The sequence below is a fragment of the Gobius niger genome (genome assembly GCF_951799975.1).
Source record: "Gobius niger genome assembly, chromosome: 1".
NCBI classification, from domain to species: domain Eukaryota; kingdom Metazoa; phylum Chordata; class Actinopteri; order Gobiiformes; family Gobiidae; genus Gobius; species Gobius niger.
In genome coordinates this window covers 68,687,120-68,707,657 of record NC_136852.1, presented here as the reverse complement: position 1 = coordinate 68,707,657, position 20,538 = coordinate 68,687,120, and the positions used below count along the sequence as shown (strand labels likewise).

Sequence of the window (20,538 nt, the reverse complement as noted above, 5' to 3'; positions counted from 1 at the left end):
CTTTGTTACTATGGAACATGCCAACACAGACAAGCTACAGCGGAGGAACTTGAAATCACATGTTGCGCAGTTGAATGGCTTGTGTGACCGCAGACAGGCACACGGGGCACACGGGCTCCGCGCCCTGGCAGATCTGAGTGGCACAATCGAGACAGAAGAGGTTGTGGCCGCAGGGTACCAAGGCAGCTATCACCTGGCTCTCCAAACAGTGGATGCACATCTCCTGGCTGATCCCAGGTCGGTAGGCGAGTGAGGTCTCGGGTGGGGAGGAGGATGACGTCGTGCTGTCACTAGAGGAGGAGAACGCGGAGCTGTAGGAGGGAAACCGCTGGGCGTCCAGGGCTCCGGATGAAGAGAGGGGCCTCCGCTGCACCCGCTGGGCCTGGGGGTGCTCCAGGGCTTCAGACCCGGAAAAGGTCGGGGAGAGGCGAGGGGTTCCGGGCTGGCTCATCTGTGCAAAACAAGAACACAGATCGTGAGGTAAGGGTTGCAAGACACTGGAAAGATAAACAAATGTTAGCCAACAATGCCCCAACTTGAGCAAACTAGAAATGATACCAACATGAACGTCACACATTTACTAGTATTGGGCATATCAGGCCAAGTGTGACGCAAATCCAAGATAACAAACAGGACGCATCTGTTGATTTGATATGGAATTATCAGACTACTATCTTCCACTTGAAAAAAAAAAAGATACCAAATTTGCCTCTAAAGGGGGATTTCGACAGGACCAGACCAGTTCAGTTCACTTGAGACCGGTTCATTTAAGGTAGGGCAGCCCCCGCAAGTTTGTGTTTCAAGTGACTTTAGGGTAAAGTGGTCTGGGTCGTTATGAGAGTGACCAAGGACATTTATATTCATGTAGCAACAACTACAGCTTGATATCACTGTGCTTTAGTCCTACATCAAAACACCTTTGTATATGCTAAATGTGGCCATTAGGCGGGGCAAACCGATCATCGATAAAAAAATACTTATACAATTATTCTATATTATGCCTTTTTCATTGAACAGCAATAGGAAAAATCATGCAAATGTTTTCCTAAACTAATTTATAAAATAGACTTTAATATAGCCTACACATCTATGAAAGGCCTCTAGGCTCAATCTATACAAAAAGCAAAAGTAAAAATCAGTGTTGCCATGTGATGTATGTTATTCCGTTGAAATAAAAGAGGGAGATATGAGACCTCGCTCCTGTCATTTAGGCAATAAGAAAGAATATATGGGATTGAAAAGTTGAGCAGTAGATTACTGACATAAATGTGAGGAAAAATACACAATTTTGTTTCCACATCAAAATCGGGCATGAAGGCTATGAGTAGAGAGGCCAAAAACTTTCTTATACAGTATAGAGCCATGATGGAGCCTGGTTTAAATGTGTGAAGAGAAAGCTAACTTTGAATATATACGAGTCGACTATTGCCTCTCAAAGGCCTGACCAATCAGAGTGGTGACAAGCCCCCCTCCCCTCCTCTTTCCCCCCAAACCGGTCTAGTTTGCAAACCGCTCCAGACTCCCCTTTGGGAGCGGACCGGTTCACTTTTGGCTGTCGAAACACCCTCAAACCGCTCCGGTCCCGTCAAAAAGCCCCGTAATTGTACTTGCTTGGCTTTGGTGAGCATCGAGGGTCTGGACGGGGGGCTGGTCCGTGAAGGGGCTCCATATTGGACCTTGTGCGGGTGAGTATGGCGCTGGAGCTGTGGAGATGGTCAGCGGGTCAAACCCAGAGGAACCTCCACTGCCTGCGGCTACCAAGTCTTCCGACCCCACGGGCAGCACGCCTTCGCCAAACCAGACAGCCGTACCTGCGCCGTTGCTGTTGTTGTTATTGGAATTGGCGTTGAACAGGCAGGTCGGGCTCAGGTCTGCCACGCGGTTCCCGTTGTAGAAGGAATCGGCAGAGCTCGAGCCGCTGCCCAAGGAACTGGAGCTGTCGTTGCGGTAGGTGGAAGACATCCGGACTCCGTTGTTGATATTGCTTTTCATCCGCTGAGTGCCGTTGATGGTCAGGGGGAGCCAGCCGCCTTCTCCCAAGCCCATGGATGCCAAAGAAGTGCCGTCGAAGCTCACGTCTGTTCCATTGAACTGAAAGTCGTTGTTGTCCACGCCGGGCGCCTCGACGGCACTGCATGTCCCGGTGCGCATGGCAATGTGGGCCTCTATCTCCTCTCTGGCCCGGTCCACGTTCTCAGGCATCCCGGTCACCTCGAACACTGGCTCTTTGTCACGGCTCGGCGTCACTATGTAAGTGTGGGTCTGCTGCTGGATGCGCTTTATTGTGGCCCCTGAAAGAAAGATAGTGTTTGTAAATGTATTTGACCTAAGAACTACAGTAGTGACTCAGACTCAGAACACTCTAACCAGAAGGTTCATCAAAAGAATTATGCAATTCACAAAAAAGGCTATTGGGATCGAGTTTACAGTAGAGTCTGCCAACTGTAGTATTGAGGCTAAAGAGTGTTTCCTTTAAAATCTGGCGTTCTTTTTTTTAGTCCTCCGGCCATTTTCCATCTGGCACGTTGTTGAGAACTACTTGTGTTCAATTTACAGATCAACCCAAGAGTTTGCCGACACCAAGGTGGAAGACCAACATGACAAGGGGTTAAGTACAGAGAAGGCAACTACAGTAAAAACCCCAAGTATGTTTCCTAACAATCTAATTGAGAAAGCATAGTTCAATAATTCACTACATTTAAAGAAATAAATGCATTTTAAACTGGATTACCCTTTTAAAGAATACCACAGCTGTATTACATTAACAGTTCTTTCTTCAATTAATCAGCAAAATTATAGTGCTTTAAAACTAAATACACCAACAATCTCATAATGAATGCTACAAAGCTACATCTGAACAGAAAAAAGACACACAAAAGGGGAAAACTTACCTTTTGGACCAACAACCAGCCCCACAACACGATATGGTACCCGCACCTATGAGAAGAAAAGGGTGTGAATACATACTCTGTACATGTAAAAGCAACTTTAAGCTCTCATTATTTACATTTCCCTCACCTGAATAGTTGTCTGACCAGGTAAAGATGGCGTCCCCGGCCCTGTCACAGTAGACAGCGGGCCAGCCTTGTTTCGAGAGGCTCTGATGAGGGAGAAGTGCTCAGCTGCAGAAAGGATCTCCCTCTTGGCCATAGCCACATCTTCTTTTCGACCCGTGACGACAAAGACAGGCTGTTCACCCCTCACCGGCGTTTTAATGTACGTGTTGGTCTTGGCTCGGAGTGCCTTAATCTTGCAACCTGTAGAGAAAGAAAGGCAATCTTTCAGATGGAGGCACTGGTCCATTTTTGGAAATAACGTAGTTCCTCAAGAGAAAGGCAACCAATGCTATTTGTGTTTCCTAGAATGTCATTTCCAGTCAATAAAACCACTCAGGAATAAACGAACTATAATTTTAATATAGCTTTCAGCTGTGGATGAGTACAGCTTCACCAGAGCCATTTCCTGTTGTTGTCAACACTGCAGACTGCACCCTCCCCCATCTGGGTTCAACCAAAGACATAAGACTTTCCAACACCACAACACTCACCCTATATATTATGTAAAAAGAAAAAAAAAAGAAAAGCCAGGGTGTTTTCTAACCAAGGCCATTTACAAAACATCAGAAAGCTAATTTTAACAACAGCTGATGTGGCAAAAATCAGTGGTGACCCACAATGTAAATGATGTCCATCCAAACAAAGAAAGGTACAACATGGTAAGACATTACTAAACTGCTGCTTTGTCACGTTGAAAAAGACAAGGAAAAAGACACAGAGGAAGCAAAAGGTACGGGCAAAGATAGTAAAAAGTGGATGAGATGTTTTGATTAGGGTGTTGACCCAGTTATATGCTAAGCTAACAACTTAAGGCTAACAATAAGTGCAGTCGGTGAAAAGTGCAGCATCTGATCTCGTGGGTAACGTGAAATAAAACCTCCACAAAGGCTCGCAGTTTAGGTATTAATGTTAAACGTGTGAAACTAAACTCCCAGCCTTGTATTGCCGCGTGTATCGAGCATTGTTTCCGTTCAAGACTTCACGTTTTTCTGCATACACCTCACCTTGCCTCCCCACAATCTCCGCGACGTGCTCGGAGCTCGGGACCGCCACACACTCGGTCGTGTTGACGCTCTTTCGGCGATTGAGAAGCGATTGTTCCATCTCATAGCTCGGATCTCCAAACACGCCGGGTTGCAGCATGGCCATCACATTGTCCTCCCGCTCGTCACCGTTGTACAGCAGCACCGTCTCGACAGAAGCCGAGTCCATCCCGGCTGGGAGGCGGTGGGCCTGGGCTGCTAGCAGAGACCCTCCGCCGGGGCAATCAGCCGCTTCTTCATCTTGGAGAACTACAACCGCGTCGTTTATGTCATCTTCCGACGGGGATCGATGCAAAGGCAGTGGTTTTAAGTCTAGGACAGTTCCGAGCAAGCTGAAATGGGAAACCGCGGGGAGCTGGTGATGGAAGGAGAGGCTTTCATCCGCTTGCTGTTCGGGTGTGTGACGGTGGGCGCCTTGGTGCTGCTGCTGCTCGTCGAGGCCCATACCGGTGAACGCGTGCACTAGCGGCGGGGGGACCTCGGACTCGCCTTCGTCTGCCTCCAGCAAAGATGTACTGCTCGGCATGATGCAAAAACTTGATAGTTTTACTTAGAAGGATTGGATGTCTAGGGTAGGGTTACATAAAACACAAAAAGCGACCAGCGCCTGATGGTTGAAATGTGCAGCTATTGTTTTGTCTGCCAGCTCGCCATGAAGCCCTCCCTTCACCGGAGCCTCGCTTTGATTCATCTCGCGAGAGTTTGTATTTGGGTCAATCGGTAAATAAGTCAAAATATATAAGTTAAATACTCTGTAAGATATATGTAAGCTTAGGCCAGTGTTAATTTTGACTATATATTTTCATTTAGTTTTAGTCGAGATTTTGTAAAAAATAAATAAAAATAAAAATAAAAATAAAAATAAAAATAAAAATAAAAATAAAAATAAAAATAAAAATAAAAATAAATAAATAAATAAATAAATAAATAAATAAATAAATAAATAATAAATAAATATATATAAAAATAAAAAATAAAAATAAAAATAAAAATAAAATAAAATAAAATAAAATAAAATAAAATAAAATAAAATAAAATAAAATAAAATAAAATAAAATAAAATAAAATAAAATAAAATAAAATAAAATAAAATAAAATAAAAATTAAAAATACGAAAATTGCATGTAAATTTAGTCGACTTGGCATTTATAATATTTATTGATTGAACCGAGCACATTTTCTCCAGTTTGGCTTTACCCAAATCTAAAAGCTTCAACATCAAAATAGCAACAAGGACGAGGATGAAAACGCAACAAAAAAATGACAAAAACACGACAAAAAGAGACGAAAACCCAACAAAAACCCAGCGACATGACAAAAAAAGTTGTGATCACTTTTGTAGGTCTTAGCTTTAAAATGAGGTGTTACACGGTTGCTCTCCAGTCTAGAAGCTTTTAGATTTGGGTAAAGCCGAACTAGAGAAAATGACTTTGGTTCAGGTGATCAAAGCTCAGAGCTAGAGCTGGCCGATTTTCCCCCCAATAAAAACTCGATTTAATTAAATTTTAAGTAAAACAAAATAACTGCGGAATTTAAATATATTTTAAATAGGCTATATATATTTATTGTATTTAATGACAGTGCATCAACATGAATAAAAATGCAAAGGCAAACCCTTTCTCTAACTGAAAAGTCATAAAACAACAAAAAATCCTGAGGTAACTGAGGCACATTTGTACAGCAGAACCTTTCCCCCCGAAGCTGAGGTAAAAGAAAAAAAAAAAAAATCATGGAAATTCATGGAAAACATGAATCGATTTGCTCTACCAAATCGATTTTTATATCAAATCGATTTTCCAAGCCCTACTCAAAGCTGTTACTTTGGCAGTGAAGTTTAATGATCGAGGCTCTTTCAGTCAGTGGAAGTTTGGATGATTTTAGTCACTTTTCATTTTTATTTTAGTCATAGTTTTAGTCTCATGAAAAATGTTTTATTTAGTTTTAGTCCAATTTTAGTCGGCAAAAATATTACTTTGACTAAAATCATGATTAAATATATTAGTCGACAAAATTAATAAATCAATCAACCTGTATTTGTATAGTGCTTTACAACATCACCTGCTTTTCTTAAGTGCAATGTAATAAAACAATACCTACAAAAATTCAACTCAAAATAGAAAAAACATACATTTCACATGTGCAATTAGCAGGTCTTTAAGGCTTTGGCATTTGTGCAATAATTCAAGGAGGTCACATAAGAGGACATTAGTGATGTTTTTTGGTTTAGGTACTTACAGCTATGGATATGATACTTGGCCATTATTAATATTAAATTCATAATGCAAAGTTTATTTGGGGGGAGACTTTTTTGATAAAAAACAAACAAAATATCTTTAAGGTTGAGTTGTAAATCTATAGTAAGTTTTCTATTCACAAACAGATTGATGTCTCTCCAAAAGATCTAAACAGGTATGGGACTACCAAGCAGGTGTTGCCTACGTTAACACGAATGTATATAGGCATAGAGTATGTGCGTCGGTTATGATATAGGCTACTGTTTATTTAGCGGTTGGGCGACAGTATGATTCAAGTAAAAAGTGGTAGGTTTGCCTGGACAATAAGCATGAAAAGTAAATACATGGAGAAGATGATGGCCTGGCGTGAATGAGTCATGTGGGAACCATATTTAACATGGAACCACGGGTGAACTCATGAGCTGGAGGACCTGTGATTCCAGTTTAGAAACGTAGACGTGGTAGTCCCGCCTCTTTTACTCACTTCCTCTGTTTTGACCAATAGAAATGCAGTTTTACACCACGTGCAGCCAATGCCAGGACACGCACCTCCCACGTCAGTTTGGACTGGTCACATCCGGCTGAGCTGTTGGAGGTGAGTAGCTAATGCTTACTGAGAATATATCCACACTAAAGGCATACTTACACTCGGAAAACACATTATTCCATATAAATATCTCAAATACATAGGCAACAATGTACATAAACATCTTACTAACGTCGTAGGATTGTGATTTCTTTTACGTCGGGCTGCTCCTCCGACCGCTTAGCTATTTGCTAACAACTGTTTGCTATGTCCGGGTTTGCCTCTTTATGAATAATCTGCTTATTCATTGTTTGTGTAATGACAGGTCGTTTGTGGTTCGCTGTTGAAACCACTTGAATCTTTGTCCATCATGTTCGGATCTGTTCGGCTGCTGCTGCAGGTGCTGTGCACCCAGCTCCTGTGGGTGTGGGTGCTGGGCTCAGAGCTGACGTTTGAGCTGCCAGATAATGCCAAGCAGTGTTTCTACGAAGATATTACCATGGGCACCAAGTGCACTCTTGAGTTTCAGGTACATAATGAATAAAACAATTGAATGAATATGATTTTTAATTCATTGAAATATGTGATGTGCCTCTTACCATATTCTCTTGACTAACGTAATATGCACTGCATGATTACTCATCTTTTCATAGGTTGTTACTGGAGGCCATTACGATGTGGACTGTCGTTTGGAAGATCCTGATGGAACGACCCTTTACAAGGAGATGAAGAAACAATATGACAGCTTCACATTCACAGCAGCAAAAAATGGCACCTACAAGTTCTGCTTTAGCAACGAGTTCTCCACCTTTACTCACAAAACGGTCTACTTCGACTTCCAGGTTGGCGATGACCCTCCACTCTTTCCCAATGAAAACAGAGTCACAGCCCTAACCCAGGTGAGCTCTTCAGTAGATTCTTACCTGCTCATTTTTTGATAACGTCACTCAAATTGATCGATTGTTTGCTATTTGGTATTATGCCTTATTTGTGCTTTGACCAATTTTACAGATGGAGTCTGCGTGTGTGTCTATTCATGAGGCTCTGAAGTCTGTCATTGACTACCAAACCCACTTTCGCCTCCGGGAGGCTCAGGGCCGCAGTCGCGCGGAAGACCTCAATACCCGTGTGGCATTCTGGTCTATCGGAGAAGCTATTATCCTTTTAGTGGTCAGCATCAGCCAGGTCGTTCTACTGAGAAGCTTCTTCTCTGACAAGAAAACCACCACCACGCGTGTTGGATCATAACAATCTATTTCAGGCAATGATTTATACTTTGTGTCGGGCTTGGATGAGTTTTTTTTTGTGTGTAAAATGGCACTGCTGTTCTGAATTTGGTTCATATCAAACTGTTTGGTCTCTCCATCTCCCATCCTGTGCTACTCTTGGCTTTCGTAAACCTGATGCAGACAAGCGGCAACCAATGGCTTGAAGTTTGACTGGCAGAGATTATTGTCATTGTGTTACAGTAGACTTTGAGTGCTTAAAGTTTATTTGTTTTTGTAAAAAAAAAAATTGACCCATAATTGTTCTATTCTGTCACTACCAATGTATTTTTAATTTTATTTTTTATTTCTTTTCCATTTATAACCTCAGTCTACCTTGAGGCATAGAGGGGGATAAAAGTAAATCCGCCTCAAATGCCCTCGAGTAATGAGTTCCTGAAATATTCTTTAAAATTGTCCCTTAACACAACCATAATTCAACTTCAAAGAGTTGAAGGTAATGACACTACTACATATGTCTGTGCTGTGGTGTTTGCCATTGAGATCTTACAAACATGAAGGTTCAAGATGATGTGAGAAAGGGGAATTTACTGTAAAATGTCTGTTCTATTTATGATGTTTTGCGTAAATGTTTTCAAGTAAAATGGAAAAAATACCGAAAAGACTATGAAACGAACCATCTGCATTGTTCAATTGAAGTCTTTACCTGGCCAACCAGACTACACACTTTTCCTATTCTTTACAAAGGCAGTAAGTAGAGTAGCTGGCACGGCTATGTAAGTCTGCCTCCATCTAATATTTATATTTTGTGGTTTTTATACTGAACAGTTTTAACATGTTTTCGGGTTACGAGATTGTCAATGTATTTATTCAGTTTCTAAATCGGCATGTCATTAAAAAAAAAAAACAATCTGGATATCTTCTCACATTGCTTAATATGACCAAAAATCTGTCAAACGTATTGAAAGAATTTGGCTGTTACAGGGGTGTGACTTTCTGTTTAGGGTCTCTGATTTATCTTTTTTTTTTTTTTTTTTTTTGAGAGTTTGTTCATTGTCCATACACCAAACCACTTTGCTGACTCACCACTAAATTAACAGGGGAATACCGATAAAACTTGGCTTGACGAGTGTGTATTTGTTGAGTCAATAAAGTCCATCTTTTTGCAAATTAACCCAGACTCTGTGGTATGTTTCATGGGTGTTGTGGTAATACACGTTTCATCCGCTGGGGGGTGCTATAATCAAGGGAATTATTTAACGTTAAGCGACGCAAGCGGCTTTCCTGTAAATATTTTTTATTTACTGCGGTCTGTTGCTTCCTTCAGCTCTCACTCGTATTTTTATGATAGTTTTGGATACTCCAGATTTACTTGATATGTTTTCTTATTCTTATATTGGTTGTGAAAGCGCTGGTTGTCTGTGATTGGCTGTTAACACGTCCATCACCGGCTCCAGCGAGAGAAAAGATTGCGCTGGGCTGCGCTCTGACAGAAACTGAGTCGTGATCCACCACTAGAGCCGTGGGTGGACAGTCAGCCCTGCCTTCCCCTGGCATTGTTTTTGTGAGGGCTTCCTGGGTGAATACATGGACGGAACGTCAGCTTCTCGGGGGTAATCTTTTTCTGGTTTTCGATGTGGTACCGTGCGTAAACGAGCCGAAGCGTCTTCCTATTTTTTTTCTTCCTTTTTTCTCGCCCCCAGCGGACGGGCTTTCGCTTCCCAGGCGGAGCTAACGCTAACAACAGCACCGCAGCATTACGGGTGGATGTGGATTATTGCCTTTGCTTTCTCTCAAGGAAGAAACAAAACCCCACCAGAACAATGTCCTGAATCCGTCACGCGAAGGGAGCAAGCTTTTTGTAGACACGTTTCCATTGTTTTGTAGCACAGTAACGCTACGAAAGGCTAATTGGTTAGCTACGAGCCTCAAGGAAGTTCATTAGCCACCGTGCTGCCAACGCCAGCAAATGATTATAGGTCAAAGGGTTCTCCGTAAATCTCAGAGTAATATGCAGGGTTAAACATTAGCATTTTGGAAACCAATTTAAAGCCACCGCGTGTTTCCGCGACCTTTAACCCAAACGGGGCGAGATAGCTTGTTTTCCATTAGCAGCGTAGCCTAAGCTGACTGTAAACAAAGGGTGTCTTCCTCAGACCAGGGTTTATGGACACCACTGAAGGCTGTATTTAAACGTGGCTCTCAGATATGGATTTAAAGACTGCAGTGTTCAATGCGGCCAGAGATGGAAAGCTACGTTTACTTCAGAAACTGTTAGAAAACAAAGAAGGGCATGAAGTGACCAAACTAATGGGTGAAAAAACAAACGGGGCCACTCCGCTGTTGATGGCAGCCCGGTATGGACACCTGGACCTGGTGGAGTACCTGCTGGAGTGCTGCTGTGCCCCGGTGGAGGTGGGGGGCTCGGTCAACTTTGATGGGGAAACCATCGAGGGAGCGCCGCCTTTGTGGGCAGCGTCAGCTGCTGGGCACCTCAAGGTGGTCCAGTCTCTGCTGGGACACGGTGCTTCTGTGAATAGCACGACTCTAACAAACTCTACGCCCCTGAGGGCAGCCTGCTTTGACGGACACCTGGACATTGTTAAATACCTGGTGGAGCACAAGGCGGACCTGGAGGTGGCGAACAGGCACGGCCACACGTGCCTCATGATCTCCTGTTATAAAGGCCACAAGGAGATCGCCCAGTACTTGCTGGAGAGAGGCGCAGATGTGAACAGGAAAAGTGTCAAAGGTGAGTTGTTTTCTCACAGGGAAAAGTAAACATGGTGGGGGAGAAATCACCCCCTGTCACTCAGCCATAAACTATGTAGTGACTCAGCAGGAATAACGCAACCTACTGGTTTCACAATCAGACAACTGACTCACTTCAAACGCCTGCGCGCGGGTGTGTCGAGAAGCTTCTGACTTCCCTTAATTTGAGCCTAAATCCAAAACATGTGTTAAGCCATCTAGTGTCTATTTTTAGTTTTGTGAACAGATGGAGGAAGTACATGTTTCCTAAAAGTGTTCCACTACTGACAGCTACATGATGGTCTCCTGATTCTCCTGTGCAGTCGAATTATACACTTGAATTATCGTGACTCTGATATGTTACACAATCTAAATGACAATTTATTTTTGTGGCCAGCTTGAGGATCTTTAATACAAACTGAAACTTCAGTCATCCAGAGTGTTAATGACGATGGGGATTGTATTGTTTCACATTTGCAGTTGTAGTTCTTTTGAAGTATTTCTACAGTCTTTGTTCTCATGGTGTTCCCCTGTGCACAGGCAATACCGCTCTCCACGACTGTGCTGAGTCAGGGAGTTTGGAGATCATGAGGATGCTGCTGCGCTTTGGAGCCAGTATGGAGCAGGATGGCTATGGGATGACCCCTCTTCTGTCGGCGAGTGTGACAGGCCATACAAACATTGTTGACTACCTGACAACACACCAACAGGTCCAACCCTCTTTTATTTTTGATTGTATACGTTTGTTTTAGTTTTTTATAGTGTGCCAATATTCATGTTGTTGATTTTGATTTCACAGACAAGTCATAAGGAACGCATCGATGCCCTTGAACTCCTTGGTGCCACGTTTGTGGACAAAAAGAGAGACCTACTTGGGGCGTTAAAATACTGGAAAAGAGCCATGGACCTCAGGTATATGGACAGCAACAACGTCGTTCAGAAGCTGGAACCAAAGCAGCTCATTATGGCGTATGACTATGCGAAAGAGGTAATTCACTTTGACATTTTGTATCTTGTATCCATCTGCCTTTAGTTTTTAGACTTTAGTGAGTTCCACAAACCTGAATGTCAGAAGGTTTGACCCGCATGACCGTGTCGTGGGCTTTCCAAGGTAACAAATGGAGAGGAGCTGGACGGCCTCATATCGGACCCCGACGAGATGCGAATGCAGGCTCTCCTCATCCGTGAGAGGATCCTGGGCCCGCAGCACCCCGACACCTCCTACTACATCCGCTACCGGGGCGCCGTTTACGCCGACTCGGGCAACTTCGAGCGCTGCATCAACCTGTGGAAGTACGCCCTGGACATGCAGCAGAGCAACCTGGACCCCCTCAGCCCCATGACGGCCTCCAGCCTGCTGTCGTTCGCGGAGCTGTTCTCCTTCATGCTGCAGGACCGGGCCAAGGGTCTGCTGGGGACGTCGGTGTCATTCGAGGACCTGATGGGAATCCTGTCCAAGAGCGTGCTGGAGATAGAGAGGGCAGTCAGGCAGAACGGGCCGCTGCCTCCCGACCCCGCGCAGCTCAGCAAGGCCCTGTCGATCATCCTGCACCTCATCTGTCTGCTGGAGAAGGTGGCTTGTACCGCAGAGCAGGACCACAACAAGAAGGAGACTATTTATAGGTGGGTTGTGGACACTCTTGTTTGCTTTCAGGCCTGCACTGCGCTTTGGCACTTGACCATTTGACATAACATGCAATTTATATTCATAACAATGTTGCTGCTGCTCAAGTTTGGGAAAATATCTAATTACAACGTTTGTGACATGCACACTGCCACTCAAAAGTTTGGGGTAACTTAAAATGTCCTTATTTTTTAAAGCAAAGCACCCCTTTTTTCAATGAGGATAACATTAAATTAATCAGAAATGCAGTCGAGAAATGCCTATTTTATCTGGAAACTGGTGATTTTTCTAGAGCACCTACATGGATACAAACGGCATCGCGTCATAGGGGGAAAACAGAATCTTTTGGGAAACACAATTTTTCACTCTTTTTATATTTTTGGCAACTATAAACTTATTTATCACATACAAATAAAGTCAAGTCTAAATCAGGTCCATATGGATGTTTATCCACAGCAGATTGTTCAGTAGAAGCGAAAAATCGGCAGTTGAAGCTAGCGCTAGCTAACCTTTAGCATTAGCACAAGGCTAACTTGAAGCATCATGTTGGAATTCTCCGTTATTTAGGTATTTATGGGCTGTTGAATCACTTTGCTCCTCTCCATGTCTTTGTATCTTTATTTAGTAGAAAACTATATTCATAATTCTGCCTTTGGTAAAGTGTTTTTTGAACAATTAAAGAAGGTTTAGATTTTTCTACTGATTGTTTCCCCCTCAACAGTTTTCAAACATGACCATAAAGAGTTTGGGAATGTGATGTCATATCGCTAAGCATTATGGGATTAGCATATTGTAAACTAATGGAGATTTAAAAAGTAAAAATTCTGGAGTTATTGTTCACATTAAAACACTTGGAACGCCACAGTGAGCTGGATGTATTTACCAGCAGTAACTCGGCAGCTAGCAGAGTTGTTCCACAGCTTTTTTTTTTTCACTTTATATACTGTTTTTAGCTATTGTTAGTCAATGGAAATGTATGCTAACGGCTGCAAAGAGGGCGGATCTCCATGGTAGCTGTAGAATTTCCCGAACTCTATTCACCTTATTCCGTATGTTCGCGCGGGCGCCGCCATGAATTGTGCCCGCCCCTTTTCTCCTATCTGTTAACATGGGACTGGAGAAGTCCACATAAAATCAGTTACTACATGAAAACAAAGCCGTTTTTCGGCCGGGCTGAGAAACGGTGCAGTGTTGACTTGTTGGTGCAAATGAACATTGGCCATTTTACACGAATCAATTGACTAAACATCAGATTTGAGCGGAGAATATTTTCCTTCGTTCTCCGTTTAAATGAACGGGCTTCACGCTCAACCGGAAGTGTCTGTACAACGGAAGTGCCGAGACAAAGCAAAAAGTGGCAAAAGTGGGCGGGGCGGAGTAAGGTGAATAGAGTTTTGGAATGTGACGTCATATCGCTAAGCATTATGGGATTAGCAGCAATTGTAAACTAGTTATTGTTCACATTAAAACACTTGAACACCACAGTGAGTTAGATGTATTTACCAGCAGTAACTCGGCAGCTAACAGAGTTGTTCCACGGCTTTTTTTTTTTCTTCACTTTTTATACTATTTTTAGCTAATGTTAGTCAATGGAAATGTATGCTGACAGCTGCAAAGATGGCGGATCTCCATGGTAACTGTAGAATTTCCCAACCTCTGTATGTCCGATTTCAGAGATGCCGTCTGTATCTATAGGTGTGCAGAGTATTCTAATGGTACATTGTGTTAGCTAATCGTGTTAAGGGTAATTGATGATTAGAGACCCCTTATGCAGTTATGCTAGCACTGCTGAAAACTGACGTCGCTCACAGCGCACATTTAAACACATTCAGAAGCATTTACACTTCAGAAAAGGCTCACATATGAACGAGACATGCGCAGAACTCGAGATTCACACAGTTTTACCAAGAGTGTGTGTATACATGGTAAATCACAATGGAGAAGGATAATTGTTGCTTTCGGAAGACCTAGCACCTAAATGTAAATGCAGGCTTTGCCACGTGCTGACTGAAACTATTACTTTGTGATTTCAGTTAGATTGCCCTTCATTGTGCAGCCCTGTTGTATATGTATGGGGAAAAACATTCCTGTAAAGGTTTTTTTCATCATCTCGCTGCCCTGCACCGTGAGCAGTTCCCACATTCAGTTTGATGGCAGATACAGGAATGCTGTAGGTCTAAAAAATCCTATGAAATGAAATTGGCTTTCCTTATAATGGCAGCAGCAAAGACATGTATTTTGATACTACTTGAGCACGAGCCGTTTGATCTCGACTCATTAATGAACACATTGGAAGGAAGAAAAATAAAGCCTACTTGCTGGTCTGGTTGAGCACTAAGAGCACCTGTCGTGTCACTGCCGGTATGCTTTTATAATGTGTCAACCTTTTGTGAGAGTTGATTTAGTGACGTGACATTTACCCTGTAATGTTCTGCAGTGTGGCCTTAAATGTGCCACGGTTATGCGTGTTCTCACAGGACTCAGGAGTATGTTATAAGTGTTGAATCTGGCTCAAGAGGATGACGGCAACGTGACAAATGTACGACAGAAAGTGGAACTCATTAAAGGCACATAATTATAGGCCACTCTTTCTCCTCTGAACACTTACCCAGGTTCCTGAAGCTGCAGCCGTGTGGCAAAAATGGCTACAGCCCCCTCCACCTGGCAGTCGACCGTAACACTACCTGCGTCGGCCGGTATCCCGTCTGCAAGTTCCCTTCCCTCACAGTGGCTTCCATTCTCCTCGAGTGTGGCGCGGACGTCAACAGCAGAGATGAAGACGATAACAGGTGAGCAGTGGCCCATATATCGGGCGGCCGATATATCGGTCGATCTCTACTTCTTATGACAGCGTCTCACTCACTAGTCATTTAGACCTCGCTTATATTTAACCAGAATGTTAAAATGTTTCATGTACATTTTTATTGCTACAGCATGAAATAATAAGAGGGAACTTCATAAATATAATTAATTCCAGTGTTTGAACATAAAGCAAATATGACGTGTGGATTTCTGTCAATGTCACTTCTTTTGTCTTTAAGCTACAAACTGAACATTTTAGATGAGGCTGCATGATTAAAGCAAAAATAGTTATCGCAATCAATTTAGGCCTAGTTTATTTAGAATATTTTTGCAAAACAACAGTACATATTTCTAATACTGAACGTGAAATAATACATTTTGGAAAACGAATGATGCTGCAGAAAATATCCATGTTTGTTAACAAGGGCTGAAAGATATATCGATATCGAGGTATGAACGTTCAAGATATCAATATCGCAAAAGAAAAATATATCGTTATCGTATTTTATCGAGAGATGATCATTCAAAATGTTAAAATAGAAAAACCAAGATATCAACGATCAATAAAACTGCACTCTTTTGTATTATGATTTTATTTTTCTGAAAAATGCTTAGTTTTCACCTAACCCATAGTTATATCGTATCGAGATATCTGGCATGAATATCGAGATATTACATTTTGTCCACATCGTTCAGCCCTATTGTTAACTTAAAGGGGCTGGAAGCAAGTTCGCCATTTTATACTCACTACTGCCACCTCAGGCCATATGTGTAACTGCACCTTCTATATTAAGCTCGTGCATGACGGCAATTCGGGCCGAAGTGACACATTTTTGAGTGACCGTACAGGATTTTAGAGGCAGTTGTGGTGAACAGGTCTGAGCTCATTCTACACATTAGGGCATGGCTGGAACATGTAGCGGGAGGAAAATACTTAATTTTAACATTTTTAAACTCCTTATAGTCCCTTTAAGTAAACAAATAAGCTGCAGTTCACCAAAGAGCTGTACAGGCTTGAACCATAACACTGTCGAAATTGTTGGTTGCAATAATTAATTGCACAATGCTAATTTTGAAGCATGTTTATCAAAGCTGACACACGGAGATCGGCAAAGGGCTTTGGGTTTGTATCTATCGAAGTCCAGGTGAATTCATGAGTTCTGCAGTCCTGGACTTGTACAACATCGCTGTTGTACTTTGGGTGTATTCAGACCAGAAAAGTCCTTTGCTCCGCTTGTTTGTTCCGGATCAGAAGCAGACTTTTTTACTTTATTCGGTGCGGTTTGCATTCTGACTGTACTTTTTGCAAGAGAGCTATATTTTGCAAACATACACGTGTGTGACGATCGAGGCTCCCATTGGACAGCCATGACCACAACAAATGAAATAAAAATGAATATTTGACGCTTAAAATGATAATAAAAGAAATGTAAGAGGCGAAACCACTTACAGCTTCACCGGAGCAGCTGGAGGAGGAGGTGTTTTGTGCGGATTAAGGGTCGTCTGCTGAGCTGTTAGTTTCTATTATGTCTACGGGACAAACTGTTGGTCTTGTTCCTCCTCTTCTTTAATGCGTCTCGTACTTTCATTTATGTTTGACGAAGTTTTTTCCACTTTGACGCCGTAGTTGTTCAGGAGACGGTCGAAGCCTCTCCATTTTCTCGCTAAACATGCTGAACACGAACGCATTTTTGTGTTTCTTTTCTAGCAGTTGTGTTAGTGCATCTGCCCAAATATCCAGGAGTCAGTGTCTCCTCGTTGCTCCAGGTCTGTCCACGGCTCATTGTTTGTAGCATCCATCCAGTATTAGCGTTAGCAGCAGTGAAGGCCTTGCTACGGTGGCTCGTAGGCGAATGTATCCCGCAGTTGCTTCGGATCAACAGTGGTTTTATATTCACACCTGGAGCGAACTGGGCCACAGTCCGTTTGGAAGCGAGACCACCTGAAAAAGTGATGAAAGTTTGATCCGCAACAGGATTCGTTTGTTGTTTTCACACCTGTATAAAAAAATCACCAGCGTTCAAAACGAACTGTGGTCCGTTTAAAGTGGACCAAACAGTGCAGGTCTGAATACACCTTTTTAGAAACCTAAAAAGATGCCACAACAACTCCTACTGATCCAAAAGCTGGACACACAGAGCTCCTACAGGGTGTCATTAGGTAACATGGGGGTGTTGTGCAGAAAAATGTACCACATCTCTAGGTTATAAAACGGTATTGGTAATACTAACTGGAATGCTTGTTTTATAAAGTGTTTACAACTATCTCTTCCTTTTTCTTTCTCCCAGCCCCCTTCACATCGCTGCGTCCAACGGGCACCCGGACATCATGAACCTGCTCATTTCCAGCGGCAGCCACTTCGACAGCACTAACTCCTTCCAGCAGACGGCCCTGGACCTCCTGGACGAGAAGGAGCTGGCTCGAAACGTCATCCAGCCCATCAACCACACCACGCTGCAGTGCCTGGCCGCCCGGGCCATAGTCAAGCACAGCCTACAGTACCGAGGCAACATCCCAGAGAAACTCGAGGCTTTTGTGTTGCTACACAGATAATAAGACTTTGATCCGAAAGGTATTAACGAGGAACATTCAAAGGTGGCAGATCGGGAGGATAACGCTGAGGAAGTCTGTGCACAAAGGATGGATTTTAAAAGATACGTTTGTTCTTAACAGTTTTCTCTGCAAAGTCAGCGTTTGGACAGCCGCATTCAGATATCTGGATGCACCAAGCAACAGGTTTACATATTTTTGCTCTAGAAAAATGATTATTTTTTTGCATATTCCACAATGCTATTTATTAATGAAACTTGAGAGGTTTTCTCCATGCTAGCCCCAAACCCAGCTTTGCCTGTTTCTCTCTTTAATTCATCAGACTTTTCTACCGACGCTGGGACATCAGGTGATTTTTTTTTTGTTCTTTTTGTTCATCCATTCGCCTCATCGCTGTTGCCAACAGTCATGGACCCTTTCTCAACCGTTTTTCAACTTTCTACAACACACTCTGTAACATTTTGCAAATCTGGATTACCTGCCATGGGGGGGCTTGTGGATTATCAACGTTTCATTTCCACTTTATAACAGAGCTTTATGAGAAGGGTTCAATGTCTGCAAACACCATAAGTGCTTTATCCTTCCTATGCACAGGCTGTTTGTTGTTGTTTTTTTTCCCTTTTTAGTATCAAAAAGATGTTGTTTGTACTAATATTTCATTGTGTGAGTGCAAAGCGTGATTGTTTATTGACACCAGTGCGAGTTTGATGTATGCAAATCATTCAGAGCTTTTGAGAGATGAGGATTCCGCAATGCACACGACTGCCACTGGAAAAAAAAGCGGCCAAATTGCTAACAGCTGCTCGAGTGGGCCTGTACAAAAGTGACCTCTTGAGTCAACGTTTAAATGCCATTACTCTTTTTGTTTTGTTATTTTGATCAAAGCATAGGCCAATGGAAGTTACTACAGAAGCGCACTGTGCATGTTTAGCACCATTAGTTTTTTTTTTTAAGAACAACTTTGAAGTAGACTACAGCTACCGGCAGTCGGTACAAACGATGACTCTTCAGTTTAGTCCAGGGTAAGGCTTTGTCAACGGTATGGTATGGTTTATTTGCACATTAGCAACATATGTTTTGAGTTGCATTAAAAAAAGGGCTCTCCATCATTTGTGGGATTAATCTCATCTATTAAACATAGCTGTTCAGAACTGGGGAAAAGGTGTAAGGAAGTCTCCCCAGGACGACCGGATTGAATCTGCACTTTACTACAGCGGAGTTTTAAGATTTCATATGGCATTAATCAAGTTCATGTCTTAATAACCAGATTGACAATAAACCCATGTTGCACTTGTTATAAATGTCCAAATGTCCTGATTTTTATTCGGTTCAGATCATTACTACAGCTCAGTTTCCACTTGTACCAGTTTAAAAGTGGCATAAGTGGAAAACTTGTCACAGTTTACACATTGAGTTTATATTGCGAAACTAGACACTCCAATACACCTTATATGTGATTTTGGTAGCTCTGATGAACAGAAGTGAAATAAATCACGATCAAAAACTTCTGAAAAGTCACATCTGGACATTTTATATATCATTGCGTTTCTTTTCTTTCTTTTTAGTCTGAGGGGGCGTGGTGTTGCCTAGCGAACAGCTGTAAACCCGACACTTCTCTCTCACTCTCTGGAGCGCGTTTAACAAAGCAGAGCGGCTTCCCATGGAAAGATCGAAACAGTTGAGATTTTACCCTTTCTCTGAGTTTTTAAATGGTCAAAATCAGCCCAAGGACGACTGAGAAACATCCTGTTAAAGTCTTCAATCCGAGAGCCAGGCTGTTTAAATGCACACGCCATAAAAGGCGATCGATAACACGCGGTTGTCGTTGAATATTGACTTGAAACTAATATATTTAGGCGTTAGTGTCCGTCCAGAGAGGAGTTAATCGGAAAAAGTGTTTGATAAACCCTCGTTATCTCCAAATCTAGAAAAAAAATTGAGATTTTGATCAAATTTAGCCTCTGTTGAGCTTTGATTTTTAAGGAACCAAGGCACGTTGAATTAAACTGTTTTCACCTACGGAGAGCTTAGGGTTTCGTCTTTCGAACGAGACATAACATGTGTCGATAGCTATAACATAGAATATGCTGTGCTGCTACAAATATCATGAAAAATGGTCTTGTTTGTTGGCACTCTCCAGCTAAATCCCCAAAACAGCGCGGCCTCAATGTGTTAATACTATATATCTATATATGTCTGTTGGTCAATTATATTAGTCAAGCCCTCCATAAAACAAAGGTTTTACTTTGTGGCAACAGTATCTTTCTTTTTTTTTTTTCTCAGTTAAAAATAAAGCCATAGAAATTTAAAATGGTGACACTACTTACCCTCTTAACCCCCACCTGAACCGTGCACGTTTTCTCCGGTTTGGCTTTACGTCTTGAACAAAAGTGTCAAAATGTGATGAAGACGCAACAAAAAAATGACAAAAATGTTGAAAATGTGGCATAAACAACAAAAAGATGGGTAAAGCTGAACTGGACAAAATGCAGTTGGTTAAGAGGTTAAAATGATTAAACACAATTTTCCAAACAAAACAATACAGGAATCATAGAAATGACCTATAAAAGGTTGACAATTTGCTGCGTATTTTGTAGTAATATAACTTTTATAACAAAGAGAGTAGTACTTTTGTGTGATCTACATTTTGAATCCTGTGCACAAAGATTTACTTGCTGTTCTGTTGCAGTCGCTATTCGAGGCCACATTACGTAGTAGATATCTAT

General features: G+C 42.2%; 3 protein-coding genes across 3 annotated transcripts; 2 read left to right on the top strand and 1 right to left on the bottom strand.

The window, feature by feature from the left end:
• On the bottom strand, positions 1–4,874 carry LOC306972651 (RNA-binding protein MEX3B-like). The gene is made up of 5 exons (XM_079569339.1): positions 4,061–4,874; positions 3,019–3,257; positions 2,892–2,937; positions 1,612–2,291; positions 1–451 (listed from the first exon to the last, which is right to left on the bottom strand). The coding sequence occupies exons 1-5, from the start codon at positions 4,623–4,625 to the stop codon at positions 56–58; spliced, it is 1,926 nt and encodes a 641-aa protein (XP_079425465.1). The 5' UTR covers positions 4,626–4,874; the 3' UTR covers positions 1–55.
• A 1,895-nt stretch (positions 4,875–6,769) lies between these two features.
• Positions 6,770–8,435, top strand: tmed7 (transmembrane p24 trafficking protein 7). Its single transcript, XM_079569350.1, has 4 exons — positions 6,770–6,928; positions 7,185–7,388; positions 7,513–7,758; positions 7,871–8,435. Exons 2-4 carry the CDS (start codon positions 7,230–7,232, stop codon positions 8,105–8,107), a joined length of 642 nt encoding a protein of 213 aa, XP_079425476.1. The 5' UTR covers positions 6,770–6,928; positions 7,185–7,229; the 3' UTR covers positions 8,108–8,435.
• A 1,121-nt stretch (positions 8,436–9,556) lies between these two features.
• Positions 9,557–19,126, top strand: fem1c (fem-1 homolog c). The gene is made up of 6 exons (XM_079552366.1): positions 9,557–10,837; positions 11,377–11,546; positions 11,636–11,824; positions 11,948–12,459; positions 15,073–15,249; positions 17,551–19,126. Exons 1-6 carry the CDS (start codon positions 10,294–10,296, stop codon positions 17,813–17,815), a joined length of 1,857 nt encoding a protein of 618 aa, XP_079408492.1. The 5' UTR covers positions 9,557–10,293; the 3' UTR covers positions 17,816–19,126.
• Positions 19,127–20,538: the final 1,412 nt, after the last annotated feature.